Genomic DNA, 13996 nt, shown 5'->3' on the forward strand with positions numbered 1-13996 from the left:
GGAGAAGCATGTTGCCACGGGTGACAGGGTAAATGTCAGGGACTTAGCGCTCTTGTTAGTGCCTCTGAGCAATGAACAAGCACTGTAAAGTATATACAGTATAGACACATATCGAATGCTTCAAATCATTTCACTCCAAGCTCTTTCCAGTTTAACACATATCTCATACACGTTATCATCCTTGCAACGCAAATGCTTTGTGACATGCGTTTATATTGATCTCATACAAGCACCGAAGATACGTTCTGCACAACTGGGAATCATATATCACCCCCAAGCAGAAACACATCAAGCATGCAAAAACGACCACAACATGGTGTTGCATTTTGGAATAAAGTGCCCAATCGTTCCATCTAATGTGGCTTTGGGAGCCACTGAAGTCAGTAAAATATTCCACAGCATGTGCTGAGGCTAGTTCGTATGCAGACACACTTCCTCAGCCATTAGTTATACATTCATGAATGTGGCAGCTTCAGCTCTATGGTTATATTCTCGGTCAGGGGCAGTGGACCTTGGTTTCATTGGATCATAGCGCATGCGTCTGGGAGATTTCAAGTGTCTTTTTGTTTTTACTTTGTAAAATAAGGCTTCCGTCTTGCCGCCCTATTCCAGACACATGAAGAAGACCTGTGATTGTTGTCACATGTGTTAACCAGCCAGTACTTGCCAGAAATTACTGCAGCCTCGCTGATAAGTTTTCTTCATCTTTTCATCAATTTTGGAGGGACGTAGAATTCTTGGTTATGTCACTGCCATATTTTCTCCACTTGATGACTAGCTGTCCTCACTATGTTCCATGGTAAACAAAACAAAACAAAACAAAACAAAACAAAAACGCTCAAAAATAATAAAGGGAACACATCCTAGATCTCAATGAATGAGATACTCCAGTTGAAAATCTTTATTCATTACAGAGTAGAATGAGACCAGAAAGGACGAGAACAGAGAAATGGTGTGTGGTCACCACTTGCTGAACAATTCCCTTCTAAAGTGGTCTTGCTAACTGTCTCTCATTTCCACCTGTTGTCTGTTCTATTTGCACAACAGCAGGTGAAATTGATTCAGTCAGTGTTGCTTCCTAACTGGACAGACCAATATCACAGAAGTGTGACTGAATTGGAGTTACAATGAATTGCTCAAGTGGTCCCTTCATTTTTTTTTTTTTTTTTTGGGCAGTTATATTGAATGCCTTGGAAACTCTTGTACCCTTCTGGTGGCTAGTACCACTGAACAATGAAATCACTCTGATGCTTTGGAAGCTCTATGTGGACCGTAGCTTGTGCTGTAAGATGTGACTACAAACATGTCAGGAAAGGCCAACTAGAACATCTGAACGTTATTTGGGGTTGATCAGATGCACTTTAAATGGTGGAACGTGTGTGCTGACTCCCTTTTATGAACGTGATTGGTTAATTCTTAGCGCTACCACAGGTCCAGTTATAAGAAGGTGTGGACTCTTGTGCAACCACACTATCTCAGCAGTTTATCCCCCCCCCCCCCCCCCTTTTTACTCCCTAAAATATATTTCTTTTTTTCAATTGGGTTGCACCGAGTATAGAGGTCACATTGGCAGAGAAGAGGTGGAAAAAGTGTGTCTCGTTTTTGGTTTTTTTACATCACAAAACCTGGGATTTGAACAAGGGCGTGTAGACTTTAGACTGGATATCTACTCTATTTACCTATCTGTCTATCTAACATCTGAGCAATGGTATCATAGTACAAAGTGAATGGACTGATCTGAATGAATTTTTATTTCAGATTACAGCACTTAAGACCGTTGACAGATGAAAGAAAGGATTTTTCGAATGATACTGTTCTTGGACATGCCCACGCGTACACATACCATGAACAAAAAAGACGTTTGGAAAAGGGAAAGTACATTTAAATCAATGTCAAATTATCAAATCAACAGTACACGAATACACAACATGACAGTGTGCAGAAAATACATTTCATTTGTCAGAAATATGTACGGACTCCAAAAGCTTTAGGACTTTCATGTCCATGATCAGGCCAAAAGTCGGACCAATCAAACCCAGCATTGCCTGGCCTCCAATGTAGGAATATCTGTTGACATGCTAATGCTTAAATGGTGAAGGACAAATGAGGTGCAATCTTAATATTGTCTGCATTAGCTCACAATGACTGGTGTTTGCTGCCTAAAAGAACCAGAAAGCCACTGACTAAAAAGTTTAGCTTTTTTTTTTTTTTTTTTTTTTTCTTAACAGCATTTGATGTTGTTGTCCTGCTCTATTGTTGGTTTGCCTGCTCTTTAGTCTTTAGTTCATGCAGCATATTTCAGGCCATGCTGGATTGTCACACAGAAGGGAGTGGTTCTTCAAGGCACAGCAATAAGACGATTGAGGCGTGGGGGTGGCCAGACATATTACATTCACGCCAAAATTCCACCGAGAGGAAAATTAAATAACATACAAATGCAAAATGCCATATTCAGATGGATTGTAAATGAAGAGAATACAAGCGCTTCAAATAACAAGTCATCAAGCCAGTCAGCAGATATTTTTTCAATCTTGTAACTACATGTGACACACAGCACAGAAACATTTGACCACCAAATACAAATGATTGTAGCTCCATTAAAATATCACAGTTGACGTTGTTTTGGTATTTCAACAACAAAAATATATATATAAAAAAAATGAACGGTTGTAGATGACCACTATGTACCCCTACTGGTCAACTGTCTTTTGGTTTCTGATACACAAGTGGATGAAAGCAGTTACATTGGGGTTCCTCTACTTTCTGGAGTTGGTGGGTTAGTTTCATCAAGCCTACAACCCTTTGACAGTTTTTTTAACAGCGCTCCACCCAGTCGGGTACCAGCAAAAAAAGGCGCTTTGCGGGTGATTTACTTTGTCTTTTTTGAGGGTTCGGTGTGGATGGAAGCAAAGAACATGAGGGTTGCATTACTCACTCATCTTTCATTCATCTTCCATTCCGCTTTTCCTCACTAGGGTCGCGGGTGTGCTGGAGCCTATCCCAGCTATCTTCGGGCAAGAGGCGGGGTACACCCTGAACTGGTCGCCAGCCAATCGCAGGGTACATATAAACAAACAACCATTCGCACTCACATTCACACCTACGGGCAATTTAGAGTCTTCAATTAACCTACCATGCATGTTTTGGGATGTGGGAGGAAACGGGAGTACCCGGAGAAAACCCACGCAGGCACGGGGAGAACATGCAAACTCCACGCAGGCGGGGCTGGGATTTGAACCCCGGTCCTCGGAACTGTGAGGCGGATGTGCTGACCAGTCCTAATGTGCTAACTACCGTGCCGCCAGTTGTATTCCTCGTGGAACACAATTAATGTTAATAGTAAAATAACAACAATTGAGAATAACAAACAATTCATATTTTAATCATCTGATGCATGACCCCAAACATTTGAAAGGTTACACCGAACTGGGTTGGACCCACATCTCGAAAAATAGGGCAGGACTTTTCGGAGGCCTTTTGTAGATTTTCTGGATTTCCACTATTACCTTACATCATGATGCTTGGTGACGACAAATTCAAAATATTAGCATTACTAATGCTCACATTATGCTGCGTCACATATTGTCACCGAAGTTTGAAGGTCTTTTAGAAGTTCAAACATCACATATGACCAGTTGTGCTCCCATATTTAAATATGTTTCAGTACTGAGCAGTAGTGTGCAAATGATCTTGGGATATCGCAGCAATGTATCCTGCAAAAACCTGAGAATAAAAAGGAGCCATATTTGTAGGATCTTTCAAATTGGGAAAGCCTTCACGCTGCATTGTATCATCACTCCTGTATTGAGCTATAACTTTTTGTCAAAATTGAAGGAGACGGATTTTGGACGGCAACATGGTGTATGAGTGTTTAGCACGTTGGCCTCACAGTTCTGAGGTTTGGCGTTCGAATCTCGGCTCCGGCCTTCCAGTTTGCAGTTTGTGTGTTTTCTCCTTGCTTGAGTGGGCTTTCTCTGGGTACTCCGCCTTCCTCGCACATTCCAAAAACAGGTTGTCGAAAATTCTAAATGATCTATAGGTGTGAATGGTGGTGACCAGTCCAAGGTGTACCATGCTTCCCGCTCAAAGTCTGCGCCAACTCACCCACGATCCTAATGAGAATAAGTGGTATAGAAAATAAATGGATAGATGGATGGAAGGTTGGACAGATTTTGGCCATTGTCGAGGTCTAAAGTACTGTTTGGAGCACACAAAATGAATACCATGATGTTATCTGCACACAATGATGGCTTTAGTTGTGACACAGGGTGGTGTCTGGTTCAGCATTTCACATAAGTACCGGAATATGTACTGTACACTAAAATAATACGATGTGCTTCTTTAGCATACACAAAAGAAAAGAAGAATTCAGTTAACTACACCAGTGATTCCCAGCCAGTGAGCCTTGGCACACTGGTAAGAGATCATCTTATGTGCTGCGGAAAATGAGCCATTATCAATTAATTGGTCCAAAAATTATTTACTACGAAAAAATATCTTTGTTCATCTATCTATGCCAGTGACATATAGTGACGGGAAAAACCATTAAATGCTGTTCCACTGGATGGCAGAAGATACATAAACAACATTTTGTGACATTTTTGTTTAGTGGCGTGCCGAGAGATTTTATGTAACGTAAAACATGCGCCTTGGCTTAATAAAGTTTGGGAAACACTGAACTACACGGTCAAAAGAGAAAAATAAATAATCATCAAATCAACAAGCCAGGCCAAAGCGTAATACCAACAACAAATACATTAGCAAAAATAAATGCTGAAGTTAGTCCAACAAGCTTCAGATAGAGTAGCGCTGTTTGTGCTAGGGGAAGGATAGAGAGTGTACATATCTTACAGTACATCTCTGCGTTACATTGCACCCTCCGTCTGTCAGCTCTCTCACTGCAGATGGCTTCGCAATTCGCTCTCCACCCCCCAGCCTCGCCACGCTCTGGCCGCCATCGATCAGATATCACCCGAGCCCGGACCGCTCTGTTAGTCTGGCAGGGCGAGCCTGCTCACACCACCCACTCTGGTGGGATTTTCACCTCCAATCGTGTCCAAGGGGCACGACGTGTATAGCGTTTGTGACGGATAACCCAAAGACAGTTTGCCTTCCATTGCTTCGAGTCACTTGAAGGTAAAAGAGTCATGAAGGAGAATGGAATCTACAGTGACTGGCGTGCGGTTTGGTTGTATGAGAAATATTCTGGAATTGATTACTTGGATCCAGTATATTCATCACATCCTCTTCAGCTCCTATCATTTGAATAATCTCCAGTCTCCTGAGGCAGCTAAGTTGGAGTCTGAGGTCAAGCAGAGAGAGGAAACATGGCACTGCAGTACGATCTCAGGTGAAGTACATGTGGAAATCAGCTTTAGGGGGAAAGGTGGCATTACTGGTAGCCCACGGGGCTGTCCATGAGTGGGCTGGAGCAGGAGGTGTCAGGGGGGTCTTGGAGCTCAGTTTCACGAGTCTGGGTGTGCCCTTCCTCTCCCTCCTCCTCTTCTTCTTCTGCTGGGCCGTGGGCTGAACTTTGGGAGCTGGCCATGGCGCCATAGCTGTGGTGGGCCGGGGAGGGCATGGGGGTCAACGCAAGCTCTGGCTCCAGCAGGACGGATGCCACAAACAGCTGAAGGGACAACAACATATACAGGGACTGTGACACTCAGTCGATCGGGTCATGGGGTTCGCGGAGAGTTTTCAGAACAGTAGACTTCATAATTCCGACGCATTCCCTTGCCGTGATGCTCGTGGATTTCCAAGTTGTTCCAATTTGACAACTCTTTTATATACAGCTACTAAAGTATAATGTATACAGTTTCTGTGGCCACCCTAAAACCTTTATAACTCTACAGGCAGTGTTTCAAATTTTTAACATTCCTAACTATAGCAATACAAAATATAAGTGCACACTGCACAGTGACTTTCTGAACACTGTAGTACAAGAAAGGAGAAGTTAAGTAATTTATGATAAAAAACAAATACAACTAAAATATAGTAAAAATACTCACCCTTGGTGAGGCGCCTGGCTGATTACAACAATGAAGAGTGAACAGGGAGCTGTTTGCAGAGCAATGTCACTTGGTGGCAATTATTGTTGAAATTAAGTGTGGTATGCTCAGCGATCACTTCCAAAAAAGTATGCATGGCAGAGGTTTTAACTAGTGATGGTAAAAACAATACTGGTGTGTCAGCACTGTGCCGACCGAGCATACAAGAGTGAAACCCTGTAATGGTGCGTCTATCGCTTTAAGAAAAAAAAAATAATCATGTGACCGATACAGGAAGTGTGTCGTTTGGATGTGCCGCGCCAAATTGTGTTTATAAGGAAACAAACTGTGTCGTCATGTTGTGGATTTGTTGGATGGAGTTTTGCTGTTGCTGTTGGATTTGGGATTTTTGCTTGTCCTCACCTTGTTCCACTGACTTCATGGATCGTTCCAAGAAGTTTTCCCCAGTCTGGAATAATTTTGATCTTTTGATGCCAACTAAGGTGAATCTTTTTCACCTTTGAGCGTTGTTTACTGTTAGTTTTTTTAATTAAATATGTTTGTACTCTTTTCTGGTAAGAGGTTTGAATTGTTTTCAGATAAATTAACTTGTAATTTTATTGTAGATGAAGTGTGCTCCACAGAGCTATCTTACATCAATAAGAGCACTTCATCAATGTTGAGGCATTATAGAGCTCGGCGTGGCAATGAAGAATTGGCAGATACTCGTGTGAGTACCGCAGGTATGTTGAAATTGTCACAAAAAAATTTGAATTTTCAAAAATACTTTATTACACACAAAATGCTTTGTGACTCTGCAATATTGTTTGTAAAAATTACACTCCTTGAATAAGCTTTTAACAAAATATTTCCTTTTGGCTTGCAGTTCCTAACAAGCAAGCAGTGGATGGGGCTGTGGTTAACATGATCATCAAAGACTGCCAGCCACTCACCATTGTTGAAAATGAGGGATTCAGGGAGCTCCTGAAGCTTAACAACTCACACTTAAATTTTTATCCTCACCATCATCATCTGTACCCTGTGAAAGAGTTTTTTTCTAAGGCAAGGAACTGGTGTCTAAGAGGAGAAATCGCCTTGGAGCAAAGACACTTCAAAGACTTTTGTTCATCTATACAAATGCATAAATTAATAATTTTTTTGTCCTTTATTGCATACGATTGAAATCTTAACTTAACAAAAATCCATACATAAGTTAAAAACTTTAACTCTAAATGTTATTATATATACCAACTCATTTTAGCATTTACACAAACAAGGTTTTTTAGCAAATTTTAAACTCTTCTCATAAACAACTCAGCAAACAAATTGAGTAGTAAATGAAATTATATGATAAGATCATATTTTAAGTAAAGGACTAGCGATTAAATATTATTTCACAGGGTGATGTTAGGTTTGCAGCATGTAAGTTTTTCCATCTTATTTTCATTTTGTTTACCTGGAATGATTTTAGAACTACTGCAGGGGTCACTATTGAGTGACCAACACAGTGTCACAGTGTCAATACAGTGCCGACACAGTTTGTGTCGTGTGTCAAGTACACTCCTTGAAGTATCATCATCCCATCACTAGTTTTAACGCCAAGATTTGTTTAACCTTTGGGGAATATTTGGTTGAATTCAAAATCCACTTTTGGGGCCAATGACTTTAAAGGGTCCACCGAATAGTTTATTAAACAATACTATACCACTTTACTGAGTGCTTTCTTACTAAGACTTAAGAAAGTACAGTTTCAGTTACAGTAACTAGTCAGCAAATTGAATAAGAGATAGGAACATTGCAATGCTTCTGTGTTAGACTTGTCGTTGGAAATATCATGGCTATGGCTTCAACAGAGAGCTTTAAGAACAGGTGGGGTGCCGCAAGGCTCAATCCATTGACCTCTGTGGTTTAAACTTTAGATGCTGCTGGCATTAACCAACTTCATTAAATATTTTATGGCTTTAAATCCAGATCTACTGTCGGTAGATAATAGACAAATGTAATTCGATTGCGTCACATTACAAGGACATTAAAAAGGAAAACATTTTTTTTTTTTTTCCACATTTCAGTATATTTCTATGGATAATTTTGGACTGGGTTATTGTAATTGTCATAGTAATTTATATGTTTATGTACATTTTTGGGAGATGATGTCACATAATTGTGCTGCATTGTGGTTAACTGTGGCTGATAAATGAAATCTGCCTATATTATATCATGTGATGCAGTATAATGTAATAATATTGGGGCGTCAAGTTTTTGGGGACAGATTGAGTATGAAGTATTTCATTGACAGTCTGTTGTTACTTTTTACTCTGTGAAGCAAACGTGTGGCGCAGTAAAAACTCAAATGTCAAAGCTCCAAATGAACACACGAATGCACCAACCTGGTGGATAATTTTCTGACAAACAAACAATTTGAAGGTAAAAATTAACAAACAAACCGGGCAAATTGTTAATAAAACTAACTGATCGTAACAAAAATGGTACTTTACACTGGAAGCGGTGGTTGAAGTAACTGTACTCCTGTCCGCATCATTGAATGTTCGCTCTGCTGGTTGATTAGACATCTGAAATGAATACAAATGTTACATGGAAAACAATTCATTTACCAAAAGCACATATGAAGGTGAAGTTTGATCAGAGTGACCTGGTAGCTTGTTGACTTGTCTGGTTGCTTTTTAAGGCACAAACGGAAAAAGGAAACAGCAACAGAAGAGAGCAGGGACACCAAAGTAAACAGGGTTATGGGATGCACTGCACCTGTGAAGGCAGCACACAATGAATCATAAAATCACCATGCACTCATGGCATAATGGCAGATATTAAGTGGGGAAATGGGATTGAAATGAAGCAGTACCTAATCTGAGAACGGAGAAGAAGAGCAGCCAGAAGATACAGAGGATGGGAGCCAAGATGACCTGATGGATGGCGGCTCTATGGATGCGCTGGTTGAGCTTGGTGGGAACATATGCATAGTAGATGTTGTAGCGGTCAACCATGTGTTTCAGGATCACATAGAGCAGACCTGAAGAGTTGCAATAACACATAATTGATCAGCATCAGACTTTCAATTTTCTATGGATCCAAGGAAACAAAATGTAATAAGATAATGTAAATGAACAAAACATTGACAGAGATATGTGTCTGAACATGTTAAGTTCCTGTAAAGTGAAAGTAACTGTCTTCTAAATTTGACACACCACAGAGAAGTGTTGTTTAGAACCCTGTCAAATTTGAATGATTAAAAATAGCGGCAAGTACCCGGTGTAGAAAATGAGGCTTCAAAATTGTGAAAAATCAAGCACTTCACTTCGCTCTCAAATGCTGTGGGTCTGTCCGCTGAATGCACTGAAGCCACGCCCCGCTCAGCTGTCAACCAAATAACTCGCTGTGGGGCTTTCCCACGCCACGACGATGAGGCGCTCTCAAGCGGGCACACCTTCTTTCCCCCCCAGTTCCTTTCCCCTCTTTGTAGCCCCACCTTTCTCACCACAATATGATGTGCACACTCACGGCCAACCACGAGGCGCTTTAAAGTGGTCACGGCAGCGGACTATCTAAAGATAAGATGCATTCTTGGGGTGAAGGAATGCCTGGCTAGCAAACTGAATGTCACAATTGCACCAGATAACTGGTGATGTGAACGAAGGCGCTCAAGCTCTTATAAAGTGAGGGAGGGGTGACTCATGCCCCCCACCCAAGTGCGTCATTGGCCACACACCCCCAAAAAAAGGAAAACTGAAATGGTGAAAAACAGGTTTACGCTCTACTTCAACATTTGAGTACTACGTAGTTCTCAGTCCTTGCACTTTTTCAGCAATTTTCTTCAAGCGTGTATAACATATTTTAACAAAATAAATAAAAATCTCTGAATTTACTTTAAAATGTCTTTAAACATGACTTTAATTACTGCAAAATGCAAACATTACAGCTTCTGACTCTGAATACACAGCAAAGTTCAATAAACTTAATGGTGAGATAATTAATTATTTTATTTTATTTTTATTTTTTTAACTCAAAACACTATTTTATTATAAAATGTTATCCTGTGATGGCACCAAGACTGCAGCACAATTAGACAATATAACAATATAAAAATTATTACAATAGCTCTTGCTTTTCTTTATTAAACTATACTGTATTAATAGAAATTGTCAGTTATACTGAAGCACGACCAACTACTGAAAGTATGTTCTGGACAGTTTATTTTCTTTTTTACTATTAAATACCATACTAGTCGCACTATCAAGAACAAATTGTTACTTACAGTATATATATACCAAAACAGTATAGTATTATACTAATAATGTTTTTATGAAGTTTATGAAGTTTCATCTAAAGCCACTTCTGTTAGTGTCACTGCAACATCTTAAACACCACTGAGGAAATATATACACTGTGAATCACTGAGGATGTGTGTGTGTGTGTGTGTATATATATATATATATATATATATATATATATATATATATATATATATATATACACACACACACACACACACACACACACACACGAATATATATATATATATATATAGCGGCATGGTGGACGACTGGTTAGAGCGTCTGCCTCACAGTTTTGAGGGCCGGGGTTCAATCTCCCTCCCCCTCCAAAAGTTAGGATTTGATTGCAAAACTAAATTTGACAGCAACTGTTTAGCTCCTGACCGAGATAAGAGCGAGAGTCGGCATCTGGCATCGAAAGCATGGCGTGTCTTAATGTCTGGGACCCGGGCAGCAAATTCACAGTCTGCATTGGACTGGCAGGCAGGAGAGGAGAGTGAGGTTAGTGATTGACACACATGCAAACAAATAGAAAGAAACACAGGAAGCAAAGAGAGGGCACGAGGCTATGTAAGGCTTAGTGTGTGTCACTCACCAAATGGTGTAATAATGGGACAAGTGATGCTGTAGGTCACACTGACAGCAAAGATACACATGGTCCAGGCGTACTCCAGGCCAAATTGGAACTCATAGGTCTGACTCTGCAGCCGGACACATAAGCGCAATAAAACATGACCAAAATCTGGAAAACCCGGTAAAAACTCAAGAGGGAATCAACTTACCCGTTTTACATGAATACGCTCAGCCTGAGACTTTGCGAAGCAGAGGCGAAGACCGTACACTGTCAACGCCGGGATACGAAGCAGCTCCATGGCGGTGCCGATCAGCCCAGAAGTGATCACGTAATTTACAAAGAACGCACCGTTGTCAGGGAGAAAAACACACCTGCACAGGCAGAAAGACGAGATTGTCACTGATGTTTTAGAAAACGAAAAAAAGAGCATTTGAAAACATATACAGGACATGTTTTGCATCTTACTGGAATTTGACATCCTTTTCATCTAGGAAGTTAATGTCAAAAAGCCAAGTGAAGAACAGGTCCAGACTGTAGAGGGAATATACAATACAAAGTAAACAATATTTGAAGTCAAAAATGCATTATCATTTGGAAAAAAATCTATGTGCTGCTTCTGTGGGCACACCTGGACAGACCAAGCGAAGGCAGGATGAGGACCATAAAAACCAACAGTAGAAAGCACTTGTGCATTGTGACCTGGTTCTCACCAGATCTGAGAAAACCAAATAAATGACAAGCGTTATTGTGCAATGTATGCATAAGTACAGTAATACATCCATTAGCCACCACAGCAACATTTTATCAGTTTTATCAAGACATTGTTGATACTGTATTATGTAATGTAGTGTAGCACTACATGCATCATACTGTCAAATATTTTACCATTCAAATGATCCATCCATCCATTTTCTATCCCGCTTCTCCTCATTAGAGTCACGGGAGAGCAGGAGCCTATCCCAGGTGACTTTGGGTGACAGGCGTGGTACACCCTGAATTAGTCGCCAGCCATCCATCCATCCATCCATTTTCTGAGCCGCTTCTCCTCACTAGGGTCGCAGGAGTGCTGGAGCCTATCCCAGCTGTCATCGGGCAGGAGGCGGGGTACACCCTGAACTGGTTGCCAGCCAATCGCAGGGCACATAGACACAAACAACCATTCGCACTCACAGTCATGCCTACGGGCAATTTAGAGTCTCCAATTTATGCATGTTTTTGGGATGTGGGAGGAAACCGGAGTGCCCGGAGAAAACCCACGCAGGCGCGGGGAGAACATGCAAACTCCACACAGGCGGGGACGGGGATTGAACCCCGCACCTCAGAACTGTGAGGCTGACGCTCCAACCAGTCGGCCACCGTGCCGCCTAGTCGCCAGCCAACCACGGCTATTCAAATGAATACAGTGAGCCCCTATTTGTTGCGGGGATACAATTCCAGACCCACCCCCGATAGGTGAAAATGTGCGATATAGAGAGACCATGTAAAAAGTTTTTTTTTTTTATATGCTGTAGCTTTATCACTTTAAACACATTTAAGCTTAACAAAACACACGTGAACTTGTTAAAACACACTTTTTAAGTATTCTTTAGCGCCTGCTTTCACTGTCATGATCACAGTTTTCCAAATAGGAGGCAAAGCCTATTTGCTTCAAGCTGTTTATTTGTCATTCCCAGGTTAAGTTCACTGTAAAACTGACACATAAACCACTGTATATTTAAAAACCAAAATGTTCAACTAAACCACATAATTTCGGGTAATAATTAAACAAAAGTCTGCTGGCTTAATGCTAACATATAATGCGAAACGCCACAGATAGGCCTATTGTAAATTAGCATTTGAACGATAAACTGCGATATAGCGGGGGCTCACTGTACCCTTGAACTTGATAACAGAAACAGCCGTCAGCATGAGGCAGTGCAGTTCTACAACATTTCTAACTAGCACAATGATAAATATATGCAATTTATAATTCTCTGACACTGTCAATCACAAATAGCCATTATCATCTTTCTAAGGACAATTATTTAATCTCGTCACTACATTGTGCAGCTACACCTCATCCTGTGGCCAGTGAGTGTAAATATCTCTGGAGCTCCATTAAAAATGATTAATATATAATGAGAAATCACGCCATGGCGTATCAGCTGACTTGTTATGGAGCTGGCGGGCTCATTAGCACAAGCTAGGCTTTTCACTTCAGTAAACAGTTGATTTGCATTCGGTCCTTCACACATCACGCCTGCACAACACGTTTGTGGGGGTGGTTATGTAAAGACAGGGTGCTCATAGGTGTTGCATGAGGTTGTCTCCCTAAGTGCAGCTGCTCCGCTCCACCTCCCGCTGCACCGAGGAGCAGTGCACGGTGACTGCTGTGCATATCGCTATCCTCACACGGAGATCTCTATGACAACCTTCCCAGAATAACAGTGCGAGCGGTGACAGACGGAAGGAGCAAGAGTAACAAGAGCAACAGGGCGGAAGAGGGAAAAAAGGAAATTATTGGGGATGAAAAAAAATGAAGGAAGCGATGCAAAGTACCTGGTCCAGTGGGACTCAAAGATGGCTGAGTAGTAGACGACAAAGGGCAGCAGGACTGAAAACACCCACAGCAGGAGGGTTGGGACGAACTGAGTGATGATAGGACTCTGTTGAGCAGAGAGACAATGAACACATACGTTTTGGACAGCCAGCACCTTTAATCCCGCTCGGCCTCCGAATGTGACCTGCAGACTCTCCACAGGCCTGGTGACATTGAACTTGTCCATGGTGTTGACGATGATGGCGGGAGTGGTGAGGAAGAAGAGCAGCAGAAAGAGGAGGATGTTGAGGAGGACGCAGCGGAGCCACCAGTGAGATCCACAGACTGACAGGTTTTCCCTGAGTGGGGAGGTAGATGATGAGCTCAAGATCCACAAGGACAGCTCTCACCTTCCCCTCATGACATATGCGTACTTTTTGTGCTGACTTGGCCTGGAATAGCCAATACTTGGATAATGCATCCATGCCCTACAATGGCTGGGAACATCATGCACACTCTTTAAAAACATACAAAAGTCCCAGCTCAACCCTGCTACCAGTTCCAATTATCTGGTTAATGCAAAAAGACTTTCATAAACAAAGTGCAACCAATCAGCATGAAGCAT

At 41.4% G+C, this 13996-nt stretch overlaps 1 protein-coding gene across 5 annotated transcripts in view; it reads right to left on the reverse strand.

Moving 5' to 3' along the window:
* Nucleotides 1-1770: 1770 nt before the first annotated feature.
* The window catches only part of tmem63c (transmembrane protein 63C), a 32744-nt gene continuing 20518 nt past the window's right edge, over nucleotides 1771-13996 (reverse strand). For 4 of the 5 annotated variants that reach the window (XM_061696843.1, XM_061696842.1, XM_061696846.1 and 1 more), the window contains 10 exons: nucleotides 13577-13730; nucleotides 13392-13498; nucleotides 11482-11568; nucleotides 11319-11384; nucleotides 11062-11224; nucleotides 10875-10980; nucleotides 8851-9018; nucleotides 8641-8753; nucleotides 8486-8560; nucleotides 1771-5629 (listed from right to left, as the gene is read on the reverse strand). In XM_061696843.1, coding sequence (XP_061552827.1) covers nucleotides 5393-5629; nucleotides 8486-8560; nucleotides 8641-8753; nucleotides 8851-9018; nucleotides 10875-10980; nucleotides 11062-11224; nucleotides 11319-11384; nucleotides 11482-11568; nucleotides 13392-13498; nucleotides 13577-13730 — 1276 coding nt within the window. In that variant the 3' untranslated portion in view covers nucleotides 1771-5392. Of the gene's footprint in view, nucleotides 5630-8485; nucleotides 8561-8602; nucleotides 8754-8850; nucleotides 9019-10874; nucleotides 10981-11061; nucleotides 11225-11318; nucleotides 11385-11481; nucleotides 11569-13391; nucleotides 13499-13576; nucleotides 13731-13996 lie in introns of all 5 variants that reach the window. The other variant, XM_061696845.1, reaches the window with a different exon arrangement.

The sequence above is a fragment of the Phycodurus eques genome, chromosome 14 (assembly GCF_024500275.1).
Source record: "Phycodurus eques isolate BA_2022a chromosome 14, UOR_Pequ_1.1, whole genome shotgun sequence".
Classification (NCBI taxonomy): domain Eukaryota; kingdom Metazoa; phylum Chordata; class Actinopteri; order Syngnathiformes; family Syngnathidae; genus Phycodurus; species Phycodurus eques.